The 27,053-nt window shown below is 34.3% G+C and overlaps 1 protein-coding gene across 2 annotated transcripts in view; it reads right to left on the bottom strand.

Annotated features, from left to right (window-relative positions):
- The window catches only part of DIAPH3 (diaphanous related formin 3), a 503,028-nt gene that overhangs the window by 369,490 nt on the left and 106,485 nt on the right, over positions 1-27,053 (bottom strand). For both annotated transcript variants that reach the window (XM_017538779.2, XM_017538781.2), the window contains one exon: positions 6,786-6,916. In XM_017538779.2, coding sequence (XP_017394268.1) covers positions 6,786-6,916 — 131 coding nt within the window. The remainder of the gene's footprint in view (positions 1-6,785; positions 6,917-27,053) is intronic.

Below are 27,053 nucleotides of genomic sequence, written 5' to 3'. Positions count from 1 at the left end.
GTAATCATGCAGTTAATATATCAAAGAAGTAGATATCCAGAACCAAGTCCCCTTAGGCAGCACTGTCTAATAGAATTGTTTACAATGACAGAAATGGCCTATATATATTGTCCAAAATGGTAGCCACTAACTACATGTGGCTCTCAAGCAATTAATACGTTTTGGGGTTTCTTTTCATTCATTTTTAGTTAATTTAATTTAATAGCCACAGAAAGCTAGTGGCTACCATATTGAACAACAGGAAAGAAAATAGAGAGCTGCCTACATTACCCACCTCCGTGGTATCAATATTAAAGAGAAAGGAAAAAAAGAGAAAGAAAAACAAAGTAAAGGAAAAAGAGGAAAGAAATACACCCAGGAAAACCTTTACTCCTCCTGCCCATTTCAGAAATTATCACTACTAGTATCAAAACGAATCTGAATACATCGTTAATTCTCAAACTCTATTATATACTATATATTGTTAATTCTCAAACTCTAAGGTGAATTTTTAATAAGTTTTTATATCTTGTTAATCTAAATTCTAAACATGTCATGCAAATCTAAAAATATATATCCAGAATCTAGTAGAGAGAGACAAATAAACAGAAAGTATTAATGATAGCATAGGAAAAACAGTATAGAGCAAGAAGGTCTAACATATATAAAATTAGAGGGGAAAAGGCAAGGCTTGACAAAACAATGGCAAAATTTTCACAGAATTTAAGGAAGATACCCATCATATTCAAAAAGCTAAAAGAAAAAAAAATCCCTATCAGAATAAAAAAGAAAGAAATCACACCTAGACACATAAAAGAAACTCTAAAACACCAAAGACAAAGAAAACATCACAGAACCACACAAAGAGAAAAGCCAGATTACATAGAAAGGAATGAATTCTACTAAATGCCAAGTTATCAAAAAATAGCAATGAAAGCCAGAAGAGAAAATAATATATTCAATGTGCTAAGCAAAGTTATCTAAAACCCTCAACTGCATCTCAATTGCATGCCTAGGAAAGCTATCCTTCCAAAGCAAAGGCAAATAGATATTTTGATATCCTTCTGAAGCAAAGGCAAAATATCACAACAACAACAAAAAAATTGTGGGTCAACTTGATTAAATATAATATTAAAAAAAGAGACTTTCAAACAGAAAATTTTGCCATCACACTTTCACTAAGGTACCTTAATAATATACTTGAAGCAAAAGTAAAATAATCAGAGGGGGGAAAACCAAAAATCAAAATACACATATTTTGTAATATGACTCAATAATAGTAAAATATAACTTATTAAAAAGAAAATATACACTGAAATATTACTGAAAACTAGCATACAAGTGAAGTAAGATATTGAAGTATTATTTGGTTCAGGAGAAGAGATATTGCTTACTTTGGTACCTTTTAAGTACGTGGAAGTTAAATTTCTTTTTAAAGTATGTTTATGTAAAATTTCTTTTCGAAGATTAGAAAATGATCATTTGTCTTCCAAATTAGTAAATGAGGAAAAATAAAATAAGGAATTAAATATTAATCCAAAAGAAGTTAAGGAAAATAAAGAGGAAGTACAAATATAGAAAAGGAAGAAGCAGAAAGAAAAGATGAGGAGGAGCAGGAGCAGTTTAGTTTGGATGATGAACTTGGAAAAAGTAGGATAAATTAAAAATTCAAAATGAAACATCAAATACAAATTCCAAAATATTTTCACAATTGATACAAAAAGTTAAAACTACCAGGTAAAGACAAAGAGTATCAGACAGGATTTTAAAAATTATTCATATGCTATTTATAATAGATAATCCTAAATTATAAGGTATGAAAATGATTAGTTGAAAAACATGTGAACAGTTGCACACCTCAAGATGGGTACATATATCCATCTTGAAACAATATTGAGAGGAAATACAACTCTCAGAAGAATGCATGAAAGAAGATCTGTTAACATACAGTTGAAAAGCATATAAAATCAAACCGTATGTTAATTAGGAATACATATATGCTAAAACTAAAATGGAAAGGAATGACAAACCCAAATTTCAGGACAGTGGTTACCACAGAATAGTAGGGAGAAGGGGCGCTTAGGAATGAATTAGAGTATAGGATTAAGAAGGGATGAAAGAAGGCTTCAAGCTATAGGCAATATTATATATCTCCGCCTCATTAGTAGGCAAGAAGATGCATGTTTTACTGTTATGACAAATTGTCTTTTGAAAATGTTTAATATTTTATTTAAAAATTTAAAGTAAGTCAAAGTATTTGCAACTTCACATTTCTGATCTTGAAAGACTTCCTCAGATCATGTTGATAAAAATGAGTACACTGATCTCACTGCTTGTCACAAGTTTTTCTATTTCTATATTTACACATGTGACATATGGCATAAAACAGATCAACTCTTCCACCTGCTTTGCTTTTAACCCCAGAAATAAAGAAAAAATAGATTCCAAAAGTGACACTGATTAAACAGAATAATGACATTCAAAGGCCGTTTAATTGTTTTGATGTAAATATATACTTTTCTGCAAAATTTTCCAAAATAATTTTCTCAAAATTATAGTTGTCAACTTAAGAATCTCTTTATAAACCTATCAAAACTATAACTTTGTCAGAAAAAAATTCTTAATTTGAAAATGCAAATGTTAACTATGATTAATGGAAAATAATGCCTAAACTCTCAAAACACAAAAACCTGATAAGACTCGATTTTCTGAGACAAAAAATCTTGCCCTTGACAGGCATGTCAAGTGAAGAAAATAAAGATACCTTCTATCACTAATTTGCTATATGCATAGATGGGTATAATCTATAAATGCTTGATATCAGTCATAATGTTACTGTCTACCTTTTTATGTTTCTACCCAAATGTATTCCATAATTCAAACATAATTATTGACTAGGTCAAGATGTACTAAAAGTAATATTTGATAATTTGAAGAAATTGATCTTACCCTAATGTTCAGAACTAGCTCAAAACTGTCACCAAGAATGCAAGATAATCAATAAATCACAACAAATAGAAGAAGTTTGTGATCTCTACATCAAATCTTCACAAAGCAAGGCAAACAATCTAGTATTTAGCATACTGGTTTTCACATAATTCACTAGATAGTAAAAGAGTAATGTGGCTCACAATTGCTAGGCAGTTTCAGAAGTCGAAGAGTGGCTCTAAAAATATTACATATCCAAAGCTGAGAAGGGAGAGCTAATTGGGAGTACGGAGGAGTCTACTTTTTCCTTGATTTCTTTCTTTCTCTTTTTTTTTTTTTTTGAGATAGAGTCTCAGTCTATTGCCCAGGCTGGAGTGCAGTGGCATGATCTCAGGCCACTGCAACCTCCGCCTCCCATGATCAAGGATTCTCATGCTTCAGACTCCCAAGTGGTAGGGAGTACAGGCATGCACCACCACACCCAGCTAATTTTTGTATTTTTAGTACAGACAGGGTTTCTTCACGTTGGCCAGACTGTTCTCGAATTCCTGGCCTCAAGTGATCCACCCGTCCCAGCCTCTCAAAGTGCCAGGATTATAGGCGTAAGCCACCGTGATCAGCCTTCCTTGATTTTTTACTTAAATAAATCCTAATCCTAAACCAGCATTGGAAAACCATCACCCAGTTCAATTTTCTTTTTCGTTCTATTCAGACATTTTTAAAAATTTAATTTACTTAATGATATCACAGGTCTAACGATCGCAAAACTTTACAAAAATTAGAAATCCTTTTTAGTCCTACACTATATAAAAACAAGCAAAAATAAAACCTGATTTAAAGAGCAGGCACATCATAACTAACAGGAAAGTCCAACAATTTGATCACAGGCATAACTTCTAAGTTTTACATGTCCCGCTAAGTCATTTCTCCAATTGGAACATTGGACAAAGAAATATTCAAAAGTATCTTCTGCGGCCGGGCACAGTGGCTCATGCCTGTATTCCCAGCACTTTGGGAGGCCGAGGCGGGTGATTCATTTGAGGTAAGGAGTTCAAGACCAGCCTGGACAACATGGTGAGACCTGTCTCTACTAAAAATATAAAAATTAGCCAGGTGAAGTGGTGTGTGCCGGTAATCCCAGCTATTCAGGAGGCTGAAGCAGGAGAATCGCTTAGAACCCGGGAGGCGGAGGTTGCATTGACCCAAGATTGTACCACTGCACTCCAGCCTGGGCAACAGAGTGAGACTCCGTTTCAAAAAGAAAAAAAACCAAGGATCTTCTCAATTTTCTCTCTAAATGAAGTGACACAATTTCAGAAAAAAATTCTCCAATGATAATATTTTCTATTCTTTTCAATTAAAAAAACTACTTCATGGATAGCATCACAGATTCCTAATAACATATTCTAGAATTGTCCATTCTTAGAGAAGCAATTCCACCAGTTTCTAGTTTTTCTTTTTTAAATAAGGATCAAATGAACCAGACATAGAATAATTTCCCAGTGTTTTTAGGTAGAATCACAATAATAATCCATTGTAAAAATGCATGAATTCACATATAAAAACCTTCTATTTTGTTTTCTTTTGTTAGCATAGACATCTACTCAAAATCTGAAGAAAAAGAAAGAGAAGAATAATAGCAATAGTAAAGAAAAGGTCTACTTCTCATTATATTGTAAAACTATAAATATTTTCAGTGCCCACTGGCTGACAGATAAACTCAGAAATGAATGTGAATTGTGTCCCCAGTCAATCCTCAAATACTCTCTCCCTATGTTTAAACTCCATAGAAACATGGCATGAATCTGCTTTGTTTACTCAAGCTCCATATCCAACATTACTTGGTAAACAATGGGTGCTCAATAATTCTTTTTTTTTTTGTAACAGAGTTTCACTCTGGTCACCCAAGCTGGAATGCAGTGGCATGATCCCAGCTCACTGCGATCTCCACTTCCCAGGTTCAAGTGATTCTCCTACCTCAGCCTCCCGAGTAGCTGAGATTATAGGCACGTGCCACCACGCTCAGCTAATTTTTGTATTTTTAGTAGAGACAGGGTTCTGCCATGTTGACCAAGCTGGTCATGAACTCATCTGTCTGCCTCGGCTTCCCAAAATGCTGGGATTACAAGTGTGAGCCACCGTACCTGGCCAAATATTTTTTCAAATGAACATATTTTACAGGCAAAGATTAAACTGGAAATCAAAGCCCTTCATTTATGAATATACCTGTCAAATTCCATCATCCATTCTCAGTTTCTAACATTAGCCAAGGTAAAACTAAAAAAGGTTGAAATTAAAACCTCATTGTTTCAATCAACAAGTCTTTATGGAGCATTTCCTACATGCTCAACAGTGTGTCCGGTAAAAAGAGGTAAAAAACACATAAGAAGCCCTCGTCTCATGTCCACCATTAGTTTGCAGTCTAGAAGACAGACTAGAAATGGCAAAATATGGAAAAATAAAGTTGAAATATACTAAAATTTGTTTGTTTACTCATCATACTCCTCAGTTAAATGTGACTCAGTCTCACAGCTCAGCAGGTAAGGTCATTCTCTTTTAAACACTTGGATGCTCAAGGATTTCTGCATACTATATCCCAGCCTCAGAAATGTCCAAAGAGTAATAATCAGAGCAAATCCTTCTCCATATCAACTTCCAATTCTAGTATGCAATTCTAGACTTCAGAACACACACACACACACACACATAAAGTATATATGCATAACTACATATACATACATACTTATGCAGAAATACTCATTCATTTCTTATAGAATAAAAACCCAAAACTGATCTACCTTAGATCCTTGCAGCTCTGAAATTCTTTGATTCTGACTGCTTAGGTATTTCATAACAACTTCTGCTTTAATTTTTTCAAGAATACTCTTGTTTAGCCACCTACCTAATTCCGAGTTAGCATATAGCCTCTGAATAGATTGATATCTCTCTTTTTAGGCACCACAATTCACATACATGATTTACTTCAGGTACATTTTCCTGGTTTTTCTTTTTTTTTTTTTTTTTTTTTTTTTTCCTTTTTGTGTAACATAGGCTCTAATGAAATGGTGCCTTCAGGTCTCACTGCAGCCCTGAACTCCTGATTAGCTGGGATTATAGGCATGTGCCACCACACCTGGCTTTTTTTTTTTTTTTTTTTTTTTTAACAAGTCTGTCTTCTACCAGGCAATCATCTGACAGGTTTAATATGCCCAGTTTATCAAAATATATTTATATTGATTGTTAAATTTTGTTCACAACTATTTCTCAGAGGCACCAAAAATTAGCCTCATTCCAAAACTGACTTATGGAAACATCTATGGTACTGTTTTCAGATAAAATACAGGAGAGTCAATTAAATTTGGACTTCAAATAAACAATTTTTTTTTAGCGTAATTGTGTCCAGCTTTGAATATTTCTGGTTGTTCTATACTTTTATTTGGTAAATACAGCAAAAATAACCTATAGGCCCCTACAACAACATCATTTCCAACAACAGAAAAAACATAATTAGTAGTATTTCTTACTGTGTCAAATAAGATCAGCAAGTAAATATACAATGACAAAATTCAGGGTGAAACTCGGTCATATTAAATTAATAGTTTCTCATCATAACAGTTATTTTACAGAAAACACCTTGTTTGTAGAAATTCAATGGGAGAAAAAAGGTTTTTGTAAAGTCCGCCAGCAATGTGCCACTTAGTAATAAATGCAAAAGGTACTATTGAGACCACACTTCGTCTTGCATATACGTATTAGGTATTCAGTTTGTACCTTGAGAAACTGTTGGGCTTTACCAGGGAAAATGAAAAAAAAAAGCATTAAACTAAAATAACACATTAATGACATCTGCCCTGTTGGTGTTCAAATAGATGAATTACCTCACGGGATTGCTGGTCAAAGACACTCGGAGAGACTCCAAGCATGTGACAAGTCTCTCATCTGCAGACCCCATTTTCAGCTCATGAATGAATTCCTGAGGTGAGATCTGTCGGCTTCTCTTAAGACTTCCCTGTAAAATAAGTCAAAAAATTTTTTGATTAATACTGCATGGAGACTATCCATTAAAAAATAACAAGTTAATCCCCCTAACAGCTGCACATACTGCTATAATTAGTACTATTTGGGCAGGGGTGGTAGATAATTTCCTTCTGCCCAAAAATCTATAAATTCATAATCTGTGGTATCCACAAAAGATCCTAATATAACATCAGAAGGTATACAAATTGAAATAACTGCTTTCTCAAATGTAAAATGTCATGAAGAACAACTGTGTAATATAGAAAATATCTTAAAACAGAGTAATATATTTTAGACACACACAAAATAAAACTCAAAACTCAATATTTAAGAACTACCCTATTAAAATTAGTATTCTGAGCAATGATGAAAAGGCTATTAGCCACTGATTCATTCAACTAACATTATAAGCTTAGTTCTAGGCAACGTAGACATATAACGGAGTCTGGAAGAAATGCAAGCAAGAAAATAATAATTTTCAGTACAGTCTAGTTCCTGTAACACAGCACCAAGACACTCAAAGGAAGAACATCTAACTCGGCAGAGCAGATTAGGGAAGGTTGCATAAGTGGGGTAAAGCTAAGTAAGCATTAGGGAGGCAAAGAATGAGAAAGGAATTAATTTCCAGACCAAAACATAACACTCACGCACACATCCAGAGCAAACAAAAACATATGCAACTGAAGATAGGGGCCAGATCATGGAGTGATACAGCACTACTATAGAATTAGCTTTCCCTGGGGAATTTTGGAAGGATCACTCCAGTATGAAATATGAGTTAGAAGAGTTAGGATTCACTCATTATTCAACAAACATTAAGTACCTAGTAATACTGGATACTGTTTTAAGTACTGAGAATACAGCAGGGATGAAATAAGAATAAGAGATGAAAATTTCCACCTACATGTAGCTTTACTACATGTGAGGAGAAACAGGTAATATATAAAATAACTAACTAATATAAAATGCGTTGTATTGTAAATAATAAATGCTGTAGAGAAGAATAAAAGCAGGAAGGAAAATAAGTAGCATTGTATGAGACATGCAATTTTAAACAGAATGGTCTAAAAAAGCCTCACAGAAAAGAATTCAAAGGCCTCAAACTTAGTGTTTAAATAAAAACTCTAAAGGAGATACGACAGCTAACCATGCAGATACAGGAAAAAATGCTGTGATGGAGGAGACTGTGGGTTTTACAGTCCACTCAAAGAACTTGGACTTTTACTCTGAGATCAGAAGCAGAGAGATCTGTTGAGAAGAAACCTATATAGCCTAGATAGGAAATGATGAGGATGGTCAACTAACAATAAAGTCCTAAATTATATTATTTAAATTACAGATTAGCCATCCAACAGCAGGAAATGAATTGTATAAGTTCAAAAGAAGATCAGTTAAAGTGGCAGGAAATTAGGTGTTTTTCATGTCTTCTGTTTTTATTAATTTGCTATATGGTTATTCAAGAAAACATTCCCAATAAAGAAAAGCACTGTTATTTTTATTCATGTCAATATCAAAGTCATAATTTAATAAAGAAGAATTCAATGGTAAAATCTCAAAAAATAAAAGGGGAAATGGTGAGAGTTATGAAAATGAACATCCAATTATTTTTATCATAGTCACTGATATCATTCAAAGATGATATTAAACTTGCACCATCATAGCACTAATCAATGTCATTTTTTGCTCTGAATTACCATAAGATTGATTGTTCAAGAGAAAATTTGGAAAACACAGAAAAGCAACAGAAACAAAAGTGCCTCAAAATAACTATTAATATACTTCTACATAAAGCATTTTTTCTCATATATATATATATATATATATACACAGAATATTTCTATATTTGTATGTATTTATATTTAAAAACATGTATGATATGCTTTGGCTGTGTCCCCACCCAAATCTCATCTTGAATAGTAGTTCCCATAATCCCCACATGTTGTAGGAGGGACTCAGTGGGAGGTAATTGAATCATGTTGGTGGTTACCTCCATGCTGTACTCATGATAATCAGTGAGGTTTCACAAGATCAGATGGTTTTATAAGGGGCTTTTCCCCAGCCTTCGCTTGGTACTTCTCGTCTGTTGCCATGTAAGATGGGCCTTTGCTCCTCCACCTTCCCCCATGACTGTGAGTCTTCTTTCAGGCATGTGAAACTGAGTCCATTAAACCTTTTTATTTATAATTACCCAGTCTCAGGTAAGTCTTTACTAGCAGCGTGAAAACAAACTCATATACTTTACTTATTTAAAACATTGTTTGATACCTATTGTTCTACAGGCTACTGTTATCTTTAAGCAATATTTCATGAACATGTTCCAATTTCAATAAATAAGCCAAAAATAATATGACCTCTTCCTGCCTACAGACTAGAGCATTACTTAATTAGTCTCTTACTCTCAGGCAAGTAGGTTGTTTACAATTTCTTGATATCATAAATTTTTCAAGTTTCCTGTGTGTGAGATCAGGCCAATATTTTTATTCAAAAATATAGCAGTGGAGGCTAATTAGATGATCTCTTGCAGACCATACTAAATTTGTTACCTAAAAAAATACAATTCAACTGATCAAAATAAACCACAACTGAATAAACAGAGTTTTTCTTCAACAGTCTGTAAGTAAGCTTCATGTAGCAAATACTTTTTAAGTATAAGAATAATAACTAATAAGTACATATGCATAAAATAAAAGTGGTGTTAAACGATAAAAAACAAAAGCCACTTGTCCTACATCTTAGCCCTGTCTCACAAAGGCAATAATCCTTAATTCCTTTAACAGTTTCTTCTGGTAGTTACTTAATACATTTAAATAATGAATCTGATATTTTTAGATTCCTAAATATTCATTATTACTTTAGATTTATATTATGAAAGATAAGGATTTAATTATCTTAAAACATTGGAAACTCTTATCTTCCAGCTTCTAAATAGTTAACAGGTAAACTCAATTGAACCAAAAGATGTCACTCCATGAAATGAGAGCTAATTGAATCTACATTGTACAAAGTCCTTACAGCAACATCCCTAAAGAGATAAGTTCAGGCATCCAAAAATTTTAATGCTTGAGTTCATTTTATCAACATTCAATTGGATATTTTATGTCCCCAATCATAAAATCATCCAATTACTATAATTTCTATGTTGAGCAAACTGAACACTTTCCCACAATAATTGAGAACACAAGAAGTATGTCTGCTTTTTCTATTCCTATTCAATATTGTAGTACAGGTGTCAGCTAGTACAATAAGGCAATAATAACAAAAACAATAATAATAAACACACACTAGAAGTAAAACTACTTCTACCTGCAAATGACATGACTATCTACATGAATTTAACAAGGTCACAGAATAAAAGCTCAATATATAAAAATAATTTCTAAATCTAAATACTACCTGCAGTTGGAAAATAAAATTTTAAAATAAAACATTTTTAATAGCATCAAAAAAAGTAATTAGTGAGAAGTATAACAAAAGAAAGAAAATACCTACAGATAAAACTACAACACATTTGTGGAGAGAAATTGAGGACAACCTACAAAAATAAAGATGTTATACCATATTCATAGATCAAAAGCCTTAATTTTATTAAGAAATCCAGTAAGTACATTTCTCTGAAAAAATAATCTATAGATTCAATGTGATTACTATCAAAATTCCAACAAGTGTTTCTAGAAATTGAGAAGCATGTTCTAAAATTTATATGAAAATAAAGGAGACCTAAAATAGGAAAAACAATTTTGATAAAGAACAAAGTTAAGGGGATTACACTATCTGATTCCAAGATTAACTATAAAGTTATAGTAATCAAATTAGAATGGTACATGTATTGATGGAATTGGGAGTCCAGAAACATAATTTATATGGTCAACAATTTTCACAAAAGGTGCCAATGAAATTCAATAGGGAAGAAAAATCTCTTCAACAAATGGTGCTGGAACAACTGGACTTTCATATGAAAGAAAGTGAACCTGGATGGTAGACCTAAAAGTAAAAGCTAAAACTATGAAACATCTACAAGAAAACAGGTAAAAATCCTCCCTGCCTTGGAGAAGGCAAAGATTTCTTAAACAGGACACAAAAAGTACTAGCTATAAAACTAAAATATTGATAAGGTGTACCTCATTAAATTCAAAAGTCTTGTATTAGTTTCGGTAAGAAAATAAAAGGTAAGCACAGACCAGGAGAAAATAGTTGCAATACGTTTAAGAACCATATAGAGTTAGAGATTTCACCTTACTTACAAAGTAAGTTAGCCTGTTACTATTTTATGGATGCTGGCAGAAAACACAAGACTCCTGGATTAGAGACAAATGACTTTACTATGCGCGTGTTTGGTCCCCAAACCACCAAATCACAGGAGGACAATGCATGGCCCATGATGAATGCCTGCACATGCAGTGGATTGCATTATAAGAGAAGAACACTGAGCTTGGGGGATTCACCAATTTTTATAGTGACCAGTAATAAGCATGCTCATTGTGCAGAGGGAGGCGAAACCTCGCCTCTGAAGGCTACTCACTGCAAATACAAGTCTGAAAAATGGGATGGGTAAACAGCAATCAAACCTTGCATTCTTGGCATAGCCAGCATGAAGATGCAGGGAAACTCAGGACCCATGGAAGACTGCCTCTCCCAATGATATATTTCATAAAGGATGAGTATTCAGAATAAAGAACTCCTATAACTCAATAGTAACAAGACAAAGAAATTAATAAACAGATTAAAAACTTTGAAACACAAGATATGTGAATGGCCAATAATCACATAAGGACACGTTCAACATTTCCTGCTGAATTTCGTCAGCAGGGAAATTCAAATTAAAACCACAAATGAGGGAGTGCTACATAGTCCCTATAGCTGTCTCCTAGAGCGGTGAGAATTTGATACTCCTGGAACTCTTCTACACTACTGGTGGACATATAAAATGATACTGTCATCTTGAAAAATGTTTCTTTTAAGTTAAATATACATTGCCCATATTACTCAGCAATTGCACAGTTAGGTGTTAATCAGGAGGGAAAAAAAGGAAAAAATCTACGATGTATGGAATGCCTTTATTCTTAATAGCCAAAAACTGAGAACAACCCAAGTATTCCTCAACAAATTATCGTATAACCACACAATGGAATACTGTGCAGCGATAAAAAGAATTCACTACTGATAAATGCAACAAGATAGAGGAATCAAAAAATTATGCTAAGTTAAAGTAGCCAAACAAAAAGTACACAGTGGATGGTTCTATTTATATGAAAAACCAAAACTAACCTGTCAATCTTTTCTCTGGGGCCATTACAATTCAGGCACAGAAGCAGAGCTAGAGCTATTAATTTTTGGTGTATTCAGCTAGAGGATGGGAATAAAAGGAGGCAACATTTAAAATAGGACAGCAGATAAATCTAACCCAAAAAACACTGGGAAAGAAAGACTAAATCCACTAGCTAATGATAATTATTTCAGCCATATTGAACTGTCCAACTTGAACAGTTTGTTGCCTCAAGGATTATGCATTTGCACCTCAGAATCCTGCCTCTAAAATACTCCCCTTACTCAAACCCTCACCGCCACTACTACACCCCTTATCCGGGCCTACTCCTACATGAATACTGGTTAAACCTGAGCTGAGAGTGACTTCCCACAGAAGGCCTCTCATGAGCCACACAATGAGTCCCCTCCCCCAATCTAGGGATTAATTTTTCATAACTCTTACTTTGTATTAAAATAACTTTCAATACTACTTATTATTTAAATGTTATATTGAACACCTACTGTGTGCCAACCAGTTTACATAATGTAGACACAGGAGCAAAATAAAAGTGAAAGATACGTCCTAGGTCTTTGGTCTAAGTCAAAACATGGTATCCTCTACTTAGCTGGGGAAGACAGAATAAAGGGAGTGAATGATTGGGGAAGTAGCCTCTACTTGTGAGGCTAAGCATGGTGGCTCATGCCTGTAATTCCAGTACTTTGGGAGGCTGGGGCAGGAAGAGTGTTTGAGGCCAGGAGTTTGAGACAAGACTGAACAACCTAGTGAGACCCCATCTCTAGAAAAAACATTTTTTTTTTAACTAACCCAGCATGGTGGTGCATGCCTGTAGATCTAGATACTTAGGAGACTGAGGTTGGAATATAACTTGAGCCCAAAAGTTTGAGGTTGCAATGAGCCATGGTTGCACCACTGCACTCTAGCCTAGGCAACAGAGCAACACTGTGTCTCAAAAAAAGAAAAGACCGAAAGAAAGAAAATATCACTTGTGCAGAGACCAGAATGAAGAGGCAAGGATATGGAAAAACAGAAAAGGAACTTCAAGCAAACAGAAGAGAAAATACAGGACCTTGTGGCAGGAATGAACTTGGCATATTTAGAGGACAGTAAAAAGACTAAGTGAACACAATAAGAGTTACAGATGACAAGGACAGACAGAAAAAGGGAGGCTCCAATCCTGTAGGCAGGCAGTTGAAAAACTACAGCCCGAGGGTCAAATGTTTTTGTATGATCTTTGGGCTGAGAATGATTTTTACATTTTCAAAATGCTTGTTAAAAAGAAGAGGAAGAGAATGAAAAAGGAGGATGAGGAGAAAGGAGGAGGAAGGAGGACGAGGAAGAAGGAGGGGATGAGGAGGAGGAGGAGGGGTAGGAAGAGGAGGAGGCGGAGGAGGAGGAGGAAGAAGAGGAGGAGAAGGAGGAAGAGGAGGAGGAGGAAGAGGAGGAGGAGGAGGAGGAAGAGGAGGAGGAGGAATCAGAAGGAGCAGCAGCAGCAGATGCAACTGAGACCATATGTTACAAAGCCTAAAATATTTACTGTCTGGCCATTTAAAAATGTTTGCCAGCCCCTGATAGGAAAACCATGGTAAGAACTTCAGGTTTTATTCTGAGCAGGATGGGTAAGTATTGGAGAGTTCTGAGCATAGAAAGTATAAGACGAAATAAACATTTTTTTAAGGATTTTTCTAACTACTGTGTGTAACAGAGTATATATGGCAAAACATGAAACAAGGACATCAGCTAGAAGACTACTGCATTGTCTGGTCAAGAGCTGTTGGTAGCCTGGCATAAGATGCGGTGATGGAGAGTATTAGATGTCCTCAATATGAAAGTAAATTTTCAATGTAGAGCAGAGAGGATGATGATAGTTTATATGTAAGCATGAAAAAAGTAAACTTGGAAAATACGCCCAGGTTTTTGTCCTCAGCAAGTAAATGAATGTTGTCTACTGATCACTGCGGCCTTGAAAAGACTAGCTTTAGTGGTGGATTAGGGATAAGCCTGATCATAAATTCAAGAAGAAAATCAACAAGAATGGACAACTCTTAGGAGATTTTCTGTAAAGGGGAGACAAGAACTGGGACAGTAGCTAGAGGGAATCCTGGGATGTAATTTTTGGGAAGTGGGTAGAAAAAAAAATATGGTAATGTTTGCATTTGGATGAGAAGGGCCAAGTAAAGGGAACAAAACTGATGATGCAGGGAGGTAGGCACAGGCGCAGAAAAAACAGCAAAGAAAAACCACTTGAGTAGATAACAGAGGATGTGCCCCGCAATACAAGGAGAGAGACTGACCTTATACAGCTGGAAGGAAAGTTTATCACTGTAAAAAGAGCAAAAGCAGGGTTTAAGAGAACAGATCCTGGTGCATTGTCAGATCTGGTGATTAGAAAGTGAGGCATGGCAGTTCTATTCTGATTACATCAACATTCTCAGTGATAAAAGCAGCAATATAATAAACTAAAAGTAAGAACACCGAGCTGAAGGTAGGAAATTGTTTTCAGGAAGTAAAGAAGTGCAATAAAAAGGGTAATGTGGTAGGATATCTGAGCACTGCTAAGGGCTTTCTTGTTAACTGTGGTCATTCAAAAAAGACTAGCCAGTGTAGCAGCTACCTGCTTCCTCCCAGATGCACGCCGTGCTGAGGTGCACGTGCAGAGGAGGGGGGCAAACTTAACCAAGGCAGAGTTTATAGGAACGAAGAGGCAAACGAACTGATAGTTTGTGTGAGAGTAAACATTTAAGGGTCTTAATTAGATAAGGAGAGAAGTAAGGGCATGGCAGGAACGGGAAGTGACAAACATGAAAAATGTAGAGTCAAATGATCAAAATTTCCAATGGGGTTACAGAATTCTTAAGGTGAAGATACTACGTAAGCAGGAAAGATACACAGTGCTCAGGAAAGGAAGTCTGTAAATCATACTGAGAAGCGGTATTTTACTGTCCCAGGTGGCTGAGATTGGGTGAAAAAAACAAAGTTCACTAGGAGTGATAAAGTCAAGTAAATGAGAAAGTAGAATGCTGGACAGATCACCTATGCAAATAATGAAATCATTAGGGATGATGGAGGTGGTAGTAGCATAAGGAAAAGCAACCAACTAGGTACTCTAGTCTTAAGGTATAAGAAGTCTGTCTTACATGACAGCATCTCTGTGTGATGCCATCTTCTCTACTAGAATACATCCAACAGGGCAGTGTCTGCTTCTGCCTAATTCATCACTGTGTTACCAGTCCTTTGCAAAGTGAATGGCATTCAGTGAATGAATGAGGTTATAATAAAATGGAAGGTATACTTAGACTAAGGGTTAAAATAAGAGCCAAGGCAGGCAGATCACCTGAGGTCAGGAGTTCAAGACCAGCCTGGCCAACATAGTGAAACTGCATCTCTACTAAAAATACAAAAATCAGCCGGGTGTTGTAGTGTGTACATCTGTAGTCCCAGCTACTTGGGAGACTGAGGCAGAAGAATCATTTGAACCCAGGAGGCAGAGGTTGTAGTGAGCCAAGATCATGCCACTGCACTCCAGCCTGGGAGACAGAGCCAGGTTGCACCTCAAAAAAAGAAAAAAGAAAGAAAGAAAGAGAAGAAATAATAAGAAAGAATAAGATAAATCACACACACACCACCCAAAGTAAAGCCATAGGAAATAGATGAGAGAGATTATTTTTCAACGCAATTAACTACTTCTTATTATATTACTATCCAAACACAGGTATAAAAGAAAGGAAATTAGGGGAGAAAACAATGTATTACAAGAACAATCAGAAATATTCCTTTTAAGAACAGCTCTTGTATTTCATTTTACATAACTTCAAAGGAAGAGGAAAGTAGAGGGAGGGGGGGAAGGATACTCGTGGCTGCATATCTCTAAGTCCATTAGCCATGAAGATGGAAATACTTAGAAAGCTTTATCTCTTGTGGTATCAAAACACATTAGTGAGATAAGGATGTCTGCCTGACATCACAAAAATTAGGAGGATATTTATCCAATATAATTTTTAAATCTTTTTAAATCCCTCAGCAAAGTTTATTCTAAAATACCAAATGCAGGATAGAAAGAAAAATACATAGATTCCTCTTATCATTTTCTTTATTAAATGTATTCTAAGGTATAAAAAGTAATGTAGCCTTTCCCATACTTATTTCACTTACCATTTCTGTTTGTCTAAAACTAAACACTCTTTCTTTTGCTGGGTAATGATTATGGGCAATAAGTAACCCTCTCCTTTGACCTGTCTTGAAAAGATTATTTTGTCCCTACCTGAATGACTACATTTCATCTCAGTTCAGGTGTAACATTTATTCAGTGTATGCTGACTCACTATTCTATCTCATTTGTTTGCTTTCATAGAAATGGTATTTGGAAAGGAAGCCTATAAATCATATTTAGATGGTATTTGGAATACCATTTCTATGACAAAAATACACTGAATTTCTAGCTAACAGTTATTTTTGAAATAACTGAATAGTTTTATACAACCACGAAGAATCTACCATTTACTGATGACCAGATTTTAAGATAATAATTGTAAAAGAAACTAAATATAGAAAGTCTGCACATTCTGAAAGAAGGTGATACAGCATAATGCCCATATCAATCAGGACAGTAACTTGTCTTTATCTGCCTAATGAAGTATCTAACATATGGTGGTTGCTTAAAGCAAAAGTTTGCCTAGATCATCTGTGATATCAAAGGAGTCAGAAATTATATTCTTAACACGACTCCAGTCACTGTAGACTGTTATTCAACTCACTAAACAATACCTTATTTCTCCCAGACAGTATCCTATACTAAAATTCACCATGCAACATCTTCAACTGCTGGTGATAGCTTAATCTTTAAATTACACTTAAACCTATAGAGAAAACCAGTATTTTTTAACATGAAGGCCCATAATATATAGCCTCTAGAGATTAACATATTAAAATATCAGAAAACTGTAAGAATAGGTTGAAACCTTCATTTTTATGTGCAGTCAGTTACTAGATTCTAGATCCTTCTCCATAACATTTACTTTGTAATTTTATGCAAGTAAATTATAGAAAACAGAAAAATGTTATCTACATAAAGCCTAAATAGTGAAAAAGCTTATATTCTCATAGTGATAACAGAGTTATACACACTCTTACATGGATATATGTGTCTATCTCTATGCCTTTAGGTTTCTATTTAAGTCAATCTTTGGTTTTACAATTTCTGAATTCCTAGTATCTACTCAGGTGATGAGACTTGTGAAGAAGAATGAGATGATATGAAATGTCAAGACTATTTAAGGAAATAGTTTGCACTGATAGGGACAATATTTTAAGAAAAGAGCAGAGTCAGCGCAGTACAAAACAAGGGTAAGCACAGTTGCTGCCAAGAGGGTAATTATAATCTAAATTACTATCACACATATTACTATTAAAATGCATTGCGACAATTTCCTTGCATTTTTCAAATGATTTCAAGCATCTCTAATGTCACTGATCAACAGAAACACTAAGCTGTCACTACTGTATGAATAACTCATTTTCAGAACATATATAAACAGATCTCCAGTGCCAATAAAATCTGTTATTCACAGATAATTTTATGCAAACTCATCATAGAAACTATGAAAGCTGAAGAATATTGCAGAAAGATGCATTCACCACCAAAATAAAGTTTAGCAAGGAATTCCCTTCAAGAGTTACATGGCTTTTTAAACAAACATTTAATGAGTATCATTATGTGCCAAAAACTCTGCCTATAATTTGGAAGCTGGTTTTAGTGTACATTAAAAAGCTTAAAATTACTAACTATATTTTACTAAAAAAAGATAAAGTACAAATAATATGCTATTTCCCCCCTTTCACTTCTAAAATATCTCTATAAAGAATAATTATAATAATCTAATACTAATTTTAGACAGTTAGAAATTAACATGAAATAACATAAGAAATTTGACACACAACATTCTATTATTATCCATCAATATTTAACCAGCATTGATCTCTATTCTAATGGAAAAGCTTTCTTGCATTGGCCCATTGCCTTCAATAAGACACTTGATTATTTAGACTATTTTACATATTTAAGAAGTGTTGCTTCAACTGCTGAATGCAACACTCCAGTGTTATAACACTTCTACCTGCTTACCATGACCAGAACTGAAGAATTCCTTTAGCTCTTAAGCCTCAAAAAGGATATGCTATACATAACAGTCAACTGTTTCTCCAACAGCCAGAGAATACTAGTTTAAACAAGCCAAGATGGAACACATAATGCAGTAGCATGCAATTATTAAAAAAAAAGACAGTATCTCTATAAGCTGATAAAATCATATCCTGAAAATCATGTGCAACTGGAAAACACGCCAAAAAAAATCTATAGTATATTACTTTATGCTTATGAAAGAAAGAAATTAAAAAATACACATATTTCCTCATTTGTACAAAAAGGCACAGGAAGGAACAAGGAACTAATATAATCATATACCTTTAGGATGGATGGGAATATGGTAGACAAAATGGGAGAGGAAATTTCCAGAGAAGAGAGGGGAAATTTCCAGAGAAAAGAGACTAAGCAACAATTTTTTTTTGCATAGGTATTTTTTTTAAAGTTCTGACTCTTTTAGTATAGTTCTCTATATAGTTCTGACTTTTGGAACTATGTTAAGGTTTCATATACTCTAAATGATAAATATAATATCAAAGGGTGGAAGGAAATCCTAAAATTAATCCAAACACAAGAAACCTAATTGTATTTCAAATTAGTAATATCAGAGAAATAAGAACATGAAAATATGGAAGGATAGAATGAACCCTGTAATGTTACACTCTAACTGAAGATTATCAACATGAATTTGAGGTTTAACATATATATAAAATACATATATTATTTATTATATACATTATATATTATATGCTATAATGTATTATCTATCTATATATAGAGACAGACAGAGTGAAGAGAGATGGAGAAATAGAAGCAGAGAAAGGAGTGAGTCAGAGGGCTACAGATACAGAGATACAGATAGATGAGAAGAGAAATAAAGATGGGTATGTGTATACACATATCATGTGTTTTCTATATACAGATCTACATATATTTCATATACATGCATATACTCATGTACATATATATGTGTATCACATACATGTAAATACATGTAAATATACACGTGTCTGTGTGTATCTTTTTTTCTTTCCCTCAGCTCTGTCTGTAAGGGCCCAGACGATATATCATTAAAAGACCTAGCATCCAGATCTTGGATTCTAAATAACATTCTCCACTAAAAGGAACTAAGAGGAAGTAGGGATCCTTGGATAAATGCCTGACTCCAAGGCTGGGTATAGAACAGTACAGTACCAGATGATCCTGGAAGAAAGTGTGCAAGATAATGAGGAAGTATTTCAAAGAATGATAGGTATAAAATAAGACAAAGGAAGTAGCTTGAAGAGATTTCTACTGGCCAAATCTACTGGAAGAGATAAGGAGTCACTACTTAAAGCATATGAAGTTTCCTTTTGGGTTGATAACAATGTGCTGGAACTAGATGGTAGTGCTAGTTGCATTAATATTGTAAAGATATTGAATGCCACTGAACTGTGTACTTTAAAATGATAAATTTTATACTATTTAAATTTTGCCCAATTAAAAAAAGATTTTAATTCTGCCTAAGAACTCGAACGAGACAAGGATACTCACTTTCACCATTTGTATTCAACATAGTACTAGAAGTCCTAGCCACAGCAATCAGGCAAGAGCAAGAAATAAAGGGCATTGAGAGGAAGTCTAACTATCTCTGTTTGCCGATGATGTGATCTTATAACAAAGACTCCTAGATCTGATCAATGAATTCAGTAGTCTCAGGTTACAAAATCAATGTACACAAATCAGTAGCACTGCTATATGCCAATAAAAATCAAGCTGAGAATCAAATCAAGAACTCAATTCCTTTTCTTGTAGCTGTTGTACAAAATAAAAATAAAAAACCAAGGAATATACTTAACCAAGGAGGTAAAAGATCTCTTCAAGGAGAACAAGAAAATGCTGGTTAAAGAAATCACAGACAACACAAATAGAAATACATCCCGTGCTCTTCAGTTGGAAGAATCAATATCATGAAAATGACCAAACTAACTAAAGCAATCTACAGATTCAATGCAATTCCTATCAAGATAACCCCATTCTTCACAGAATTAGAAAAAGCATTCCTAAAATTTATATGGAACCAAAAAAGAACCTGAATAGCCAAAGCAATACTGAGCAAAAACAACAAATCTGGAGGCATCATATTACCTGACTTCCAATTATACAACAGGGATATAGTAACCAAAGCAGCATAGTACTGGTACAATAGTAGACATATAGACCAAGGGAACAGAACAGAGAATGCAGGAATAAAGCCAAATACTTAAAACCAAGTGATCTTCAACAAAGCATACAAAAACATAAATTGAGGAAAGGACACCCTATTCAATAAACAGTGCTGGGAAAATTGGATAGCCACATGTAGAAGAATAAAACTGGACCCATATCTATCACCATATATAAAATTAACTTAAAATAGATTAAAGACTTAATCTAAGACCTGAAATCATTAAAAGTCTAGATGAAAACCTAGGAAAAACTCTTCTGAACATCAGCCCTGGTAAATAATTTATGAGTGAAACCCCAAAAGCAAATGCAACAAAAAGAAAAAATAAATAAATGGGACCTAATTAAACTTAAAAGCTTCTGTATAGCAAAAGAAATAATCAGTGTAAACAGACAACCTACAAAATTGCAAAAAATATTTGCAAATTATTCATCTGACAAAGAATTAATATCCAGAATCTAAAAGGAATTCAAATCAGCAAGAAACAAAACAGACAATCCCATTAAGAAGTGGGCAAATGACATGAATAGACACTCCTCAAAAGAAGATATAAAAATGGACAAAAAAAATGAAAAATTGCTAAACATCACTAATCATCATGGAAATGCAAATTAAAACTACAATGAGATACTGCCTTACTCAGCTAGAATGATCATTATTAAAATGCCAAAAAATAAATGTCAGCATGTATGTAATGTAAAGGGAACATTTATACACTGCTGATGGGGCTTTAGATTAGTACAACCTTTACGGAAAACAGTAGGGAGATTTCTCAAAGAACTAAAAGTAGATCTACCATTTGATCCAGCAGTTCCACAAGTCACTTAATCAAAAAGACACCTGGACGTGTATGTTTATCACAGCACAATCCACAATTGCAAAGACATGGAATCAACCTAACTGCCCACCAACTGGTATGTGGATAAAGAAATGTGGTGTGTGTCGGTGTATGTGCGCGTGTATATATACACACACTGTAATCCTACTCAGCAATTAAAAAAGAACAAAATCGTATGTTGCAGCAACTTGGAGGGACCTGGAGGCCAGGATTCTATGTGAAGTAGAATTCAGGAACTGAAAACCAAATATTGCGTGTTCTCATTTATAAGTTGGAGCTATGCTATGCATACACAAAGGCATACAGAGTGGCATAATAAGCACTAGAGGATGAAAAATTACCTATCGAGTACAATGTACACTATCTGAGTGACAAGTACACCAATTCCCAGACTTCATCACTATCCAATTCAAATATGTAACCAAAAACCACTTGTATCCCTAAACCTGTTGAAATAAAACTAAAGATATTCCTCAAGAAGACCAACCTCAAGGCAAATAATTGCCAGATTCACCATAGTTGAAATGAAGGAGAAAATACTGAGGGCAGCCACAGAGAAAGGTCAGGTTACCCATAAAGGAAAGCCTATCAGACTCACAGCAGATCTTTCAGCAGAAACCCTACAAGCTGGAAGAGAGTGGGGGCCCATATTCAACATCCTTAAAGAAAAGAACTTTCAACCCAGAATTTTACATCCAGCCAAACTAAACTTCACAAGCGAAGGAAAAATAAAATGTTTTGTGAACAAGCAAGCACTCAGAGATTTCATCACCACCAGGCCTGCTTTACAAGAGCTTCTGAAAGAACCACTACACATAGAAAGGAACAACCAGTATCAGCCTTTCTAAAAAATACCAAAAAGTAAACAGCATCAACATAATCAAGAATTTACATCAACTAATGGGCAAAACAGTCAGCTAACATTAAATGGCAGTATTAAACTCACATATATTATTATTAATTCTAAATTTAAATCGACTAAATCCCCCAATCCAAAGACACAGACAGGCAAAAAAAAGCCAAAACCCATTGGTATGCTGCATCCAGACCCATCTCACATGAAAGGATACACAAAGACTCAAAACAAAGGGATGGAGAAAGATTTACCAACCAAATGGAGAGCAAAAATAAATAAATAAAAAGCAGGAGTTGCTTTAAAGCAACAAAGATCAAAAGAAGCAAAGAAGGATATTATATAATGATAAAAGGATCAATGCAACAAGAAAAGCTAAAGATCCTAAATATATACACACCCAATACAGGAATATCCAGATATATAAGACTTATAAAGAGACTTAGACTCCCACACAATAATAGTGGGAGACTTCAACATCAATATTAGACAGATCAATGAGACAGAAAATTAACAACGTTATCCAGGATTTGAACTCAGATCCGGAACAAGTAAACTTAATTAACATTTATAGAACTCTCCACTTTAAATACACAAAATATACACTCTTATCAGTACCTCATCACATCTATTTACAGGTTTCAATGAAATATTGGTTGGCTGCTTGTTTGCTATTTTCTTCCCTCATTTTTTTTTTCATGTCTCTATTATTAAGCACAATTATAGGCATACCCATTTTTAGACTGCATTCTAGCCCGGGCAATAAAGCAACACCCCCATTCTCTCTCTCTCTTCCTCTTTCTCTTTCTTCCTCTCCTTCATTCTTTTTTTCTTATTCTTTTTTTTTTCTTTTTTTTATTTCTTTTTTTTTTTAGAAAAAAAAATATTTAGGAATGAAATTATGCGATGTCTGCAATAAGAAAAAAAAAGAAAAAAGAAATAAAACTAAAAATATTAGATTAAAAACTGTTATTATGATATGTATAAAAAGTATGATTTACATGTTCTATAAATGTATTATATGTTCAGTAAAAATTTATTAATGGTTACAAAACTTAAAAATACAAACTTTTAAAAAACATTTATAAAATATAAAAAGAAACTAATATTTAGTATTAGAAGCCAGAAGTGAAGCTGTCTTGAAGAGGAGGAAGGGTAGTACCTAAAACATTTGAGTCTGTGGGCATTATCCTATTTCCCCCGCTAGGTACCGATTACATAGGTGTGTTTACTCATTGATAATTTATCGAGTGGTATCCTTAAGATTTGTAGATTTTACTATATGAATATAATCTAAAAGTACTAGACAACTATTTTTAAATTTACAAATGTTTTATGCTTTATGCGATTTATAAGGTACATTCAAATCTAATTCTTCTGAAATCCTTAATTCAGGTTTTTAAGCATGCCATTTAAAATACTTTACACAGATTATCATTACATGTTTCCTTCCTGAACAATAAAATTACATAGAAAGGTCATATGGTGTCAGACAGGACCATTTATTTTTATTTAGCAACTTAGTATACCTGTAGTACTGGAAAATGTTTAATCTCACCTAAAAAACAAATTGTGATTTAAAGATTTAAAGCAGCCCAAAGTTGGGGGTGGGGGAGCTGATTAAATAAACATGGATGTTCTAATTTGCCAGCCTCTATTTGATGGTTCAGTGAAGGATGAAGATGTGTTCAGCACATCTGAACAGATTTTTTAAAATGCACTGATGCTCTTAGTCATTGGTTCATTATCGTCTTTATTGTGTTGATTATGTTTACATAAAAAGAAAAGCCACAACAAAACTTCATTGGGCATTTACCGACAAAAGGGGAGGAGGGACAAGAAAACACCAGCTGTTCTAGTCTTTAAAATTAGACAATTTGTTTTTCAATCCCTCCAGGTAATTGCACAATTATTTGCCTCCACAATTCAGAGTACTACTTTCAGTGTCACTGTTACATTTATACTTTAAGTCTGTCTTCCTCTTTTTCTTCTTTCTTTTTCTTGATTTTTGGAAGAACACCACCTTGTCCCTTCATATGTACAAGCTAGCCTATAAATGTAATCTGTTTATATTAGTAAAAAGCTTAAAAACATAAATAGAACTAAAATCTAATTCACTTTCTAGATTATTCTTCATATAAATTATAGTACCAGCCAGATACAGGCAACAAATAAATAGTAGTGAGGATAAAACAAAATCTTTAGATCACTGGATCACGTCCCACTATGATCTGTTATGGGACTTTGGCCTCTGGTTTCCTCAGTATAAAATGCTCGCAGTGGTCATGGAGTGGAAGAAGATGCAAAATTGAAATACACTGGGAAAATGCCTGCATTGTGGTCACAATAAGCAAATACTCCCTTTTATAATTAACAGTTTTTAAAGCTGTGCGGTTTATAGAGTAAAGCAAAAGAAGAAAGTATTGACCCACAGTTTGCGGGTTACGGTAAGGCAACAACTTGACAATAGAATAGATCAAAATGAGAAGCAACTGAAGTCCAACCAAAGAGTTTTGTTGTTCATTTGTTTATATTTCATTCTCCCTGTAACTAACTGGACAGAATGTCTCATATGCCTTTTATATGTCCCAGAATCCTGGGCACTATTATGTTCTAAACAGATAATGTACAAATACTTCTTAAATACACTGGAGAGTAAAAAGGATAATAGACCTAAATTTACTGAATTACCATGCTAAGAAAATTCACAAACATGAAAATTTTAAATTTTAATAATATATAAAATTATATATAATGATTTTATAAATTCATAATTTCTAGGATATTCTGTCAAAACCCAGCTACCCACCTAAAAGATACATTCAATAACCCTATAAGTATCTATTATATACTGTTATAATAATTACTGGAACTCAAAAAGAAATAAGAAAATTCTGCCCATGAGGTTATCATCATCAGCTTAGTAAGAACACCTAAACAGTTAAAAAGTAAGGGAGCCTGCACATGAACCTAGTCTCTGGGAGCAGAAGGGAAAATATCCTAATTGTTGCCTAGAAGGTCAGGAAAGCTTCCGAGCAGAAATCCTACAAAAACCAGGACTTAAAAGACCAGGATTCGAAAGCAGAATAACAAAGGCAGTATGCACCAAGGCAGAATCTGGTGGAAGGGCTGGTGTGTTTTAGGAGGTATATGCCCATATTACGAGTTTTATAGGAAGGAAGAGAATAAAAGCACAAAACACACAAAAACAAGAAGGTGAAAAGTGCCTACCTCATACTAAGGAAAGGAGACTTTAACCACAGACAACAGGATGGCACTGCAAAATTGATTGGAAGTGAAGTTTAAAAAGCTGTATGTTATAAATATACTGAAGCAACAGTGAGCCTGTCCAGAGGCTTATAAGGTTACAGAGACAAGGAGGCACGTTCAGGCGGACATGAATAAAAGATACATCTTCTCAGTTCTATCATAACATTTAAAAAAAAATCAAGAAAGAAACAGCTGGAAAAAGTTGCTACATTTGATCACAAAACATGCCCCTCCCCCCAACACCCATCACCTCCACACATAAGAAGGAAACTAAACACGTCTGACTTAAAGGAACTTAAAAGACGAAATATAGAGAGAACTGCTATTTCCTGTCAATCGACACACAGGAGCCTCTCTCAAACAATTTCACTCTTCTCAAAAATATTCAACTTTCTACTATCTAAAAAAGGTCAAAATTTTCCAAAACTTACCTTTCCAACCTCATATCCCATGGTTCTCTTACATGAGAGCTTAACTCCAGAGAGGAAAAAAAAAAAAACTTTCCGATTCAGCTATGCATACCATGGTTTTCCCTATATACAAACATCTTTACTACCTACACCCCCACCTCTAAATGTTCAAATCCTATCTGTTCTTTCCCAATAAAACCTCTTCTAATCCCCTCAGCAGGAGATAGTGCTGACCCTCAAATTCCTACCTTGGATTTATTTCCCCTGTTTTATCTTAATTACTTCTACCTTGTTTCAGTGACATATTTATACATTTTATGACTATAAGATTAAAGACTCCTTGGGAGTAAGATAAATGTTGGGTTTATGTTTATATGCATCTCAGAAGATAGAAACTCAAAAACCATTACAAAACTTTTTGTAATCCTTCCTTGATTAAAACCATATTAGGGCTACTGGCTAAAACAAGATACTTACACTCATTTATTCATTCTACATTTGCTGAACATCTATTATACACATGCAGTGTTTTACATGTTAAAAATACAAAAACGAACAAAACCTACAAAATTCCCGTTAAGCTCCGGAAATGCATGCTTGGGAATTTTACCTATTTGCTGGGTAATTCTTTCCAGAGTAGTTTTTTTATGATTACTACTTAGATCAGTGTTTCTGTATACTCTTTCCTTCCAATTACCTTTAAACCTTTACATTCTGACATCTATCAACCACATCCCCTCATGAACATAATGAATAAATAAGGATATCTGTGCTAGTAGAAAAGATGAACGCGCCAGATTCTCAAGTTCTGTGGTACTATGAAGGAACTCGAACAAAAATACATGCATACCTCAGAGATATCGCAGGATCAGTTACAGATCATGATAATGAAGCAGATAGAAATTACAAAAAGTGACTCATGAACTTTTTAGTTTCACAGTACACAGAAAAGTTGTTTATACTATACTGCAGTCTATCAAATGAGCAACAGCATCAGGTCTTAAAACAACATACATATGTTAATTTTCAAATATTTTGCTGCCTAAAAATGGTAACGATCGTCTGAGCCTTCAGCAAGTCATATTTTTGCTGGTGAAGGGTCTTGCCCTCAATGTTGATGGTGGCTGACTGATCAGCGTGGTGGCTGCTG

This window comes from Cebus imitator, unplaced genomic scaffold (assembly GCF_001604975.1).
Source record: "Cebus imitator isolate Cc_AM_T3 unplaced genomic scaffold, Cebus_imitator-1.0 Scaffold114, whole genome shotgun sequence".
Lineage (NCBI taxonomy): Eukaryota > Metazoa > Chordata > Mammalia > Primates > Cebidae > Cebus > Cebus imitator.
Note: the sequence above shows the minus strand (reverse complement) of the source record. Positions and strands in the feature narration are given on the sequence as shown.